Raw genomic sequence first — 1,519 nt, 5'->3', positions numbered from 1 at the left:
CCTCTTTGATTTCATATTTGCTGCGGTAATCACAGTCATGACAGCTAGGGAGCCTACCAGAAAACCTTGCCCCCAGCCTTCCAGGACCAGACTGTTGGTATCTTGTGGGCGGCTAGGGCTGGCATTGGATGAAGAAACTATAGGTGCCATATGGTCGAGCCCCTTGAGCCAGCGGCGAAAGATTTATCGAGAATCGGACGACCATTTCAGCATTGGTGCGTTTATATACAGGTTCACAGAAGTGGATACCAGCCTTTTCAAACCTTGACTCTAGTACTGCTTCGACAGTGGCCAGCGGTTACAGTGTGGCAAACAATTTGCTGGGGCAGGTTGTACTAACCACTTTTGGTCTGTTGTATCTTATCTTGAACTCTTACTGACATCTTATCAAAAGTGCTGCTAGATTGTTCGTAAGAGGCTCTGATGATCTACTGATACCACATTTTATATATTGCATGCCGCTTTAGCAGGGAAGTTGATCAGCGTACCAGGGGTGCTGGTGTTATGGCTCGCAGATTATGGCTCAGCCTCTCGAATAACATGGCATGTATCACTGTTACTCACACTACAAGCCGAAAGAAGTACTCTACAGTACCGTTATGTTTTTTTGCCGGTGATAAAAAGTCCTATGATCGGGATAAGGCATCTGTGGGCCATTCCTAACCCAGGAATACACACAACAAACGATGGTTGTGACCGTAATCTGCGCAGATAAATCCTTTCGTCTGCAAAAGGTAGTAGGTATGATAACTAACTTTCCCGCCAGGCACATTCAATACATGCAATGCTTGGAGCAGGCCAATGTACTTTTTTGTAGTGCACATTTCGATCAGCGCATAGAGCAGACAAACCATTTTGAACAAGCATAGCACTAACGGCGATGGCTGGAGCCTGAGGTCCACTGTATGAATGGTAATCGCCCCCGTGATTTGAGTCCAGCTCTTTTTCCTTCGCTGCCAAAAACCCCCGGCGTCAATTTAACCGCCCAGTGGGCCGAACAACCACTGGTTCTCGCTTCATCTTCCAGCGCTACTGAAAGATACGCAGAGTCCAGAAGGCAGGATATCCTCCATCTCTTGGAATATGCTGCACTTAACACTTTTTTCCCGCTTGGCGCTTTGGTTCATGAGGCTCCAATACATGCTGACAACTGTCCCTCTGCAGACCACGAATAGTCATCAATAGGATTGGACGACAGTGGTAATGCTTACAGTAGCCTTGGGTAACTCACGCGAACACAATTCCAGCTGTGGCTATTCTTGCAGTCTTTGGTCGCTGCTTGCTGACTTTCGAGGCTAGGTGGCTTGTAAAACTGTGCCTTAAGACGGTCCTCGGTGGCACTGGGAAGGTGCCTCCGGCGAAAATGATTCATTTTCTTGGCATAAGTTGGATAGTTTTTGGAGCATCCTATCATCGGACAAACATAATTCTTGAGAGGCAGCTTTTTTTTCCCACCCAATCCACGTTGCATCTTGTGTGTGATTGCATGTTTTGTGGTCTTGGCAGAGTAGCAACTCGG

The 1,519-nt window shown here is 47.2% G+C and overlaps 1 protein-coding gene across 1 annotated transcript; it reads right to left on the bottom strand.

Annotated features, from left to right (window-relative positions):
* Window positions 1-1,099: 1,099 nt before the first annotated feature.
* ASPBRDRAFT_49752 (uncharacterized protein) lies at window positions 1,100-1,519 on the bottom strand. Its single transcript, XM_067626410.1, has one exon. It carries the CDS (start codon window positions 1,469-1,471, stop codon window positions 1,208-1,210), a length of 264 nt encoding a protein of 87 aa, XP_067472731.1. The 5' UTR covers window positions 1,472-1,519; the 3' UTR covers window positions 1,100-1,207.

This window comes from Aspergillus brasiliensis (genome assembly GCF_001889945.1).
Source record: "Aspergillus brasiliensis CBS 101740 unplaced genomic scaffold ASPBRscaffold_55, whole genome shotgun sequence".
Taxonomy (NCBI): Eukaryota; Fungi; Ascomycota; class Eurotiomycetes; order Eurotiales; family Aspergillaceae; genus Aspergillus; species Aspergillus brasiliensis.
This window is presented reverse-complemented; position numbering and strand designations above follow the sequence as displayed.

What these genes read in the sequence shown, in the direction of transcription:
- ASPBRDRAFT_49752 (XM_067626410.1), bottom strand. Translation starts at nt 1,471, where the DNA reads ATGCAACGTGGATTGGGTGGGAAAAAAAAGCTGCCTCTCAAGAATTAT.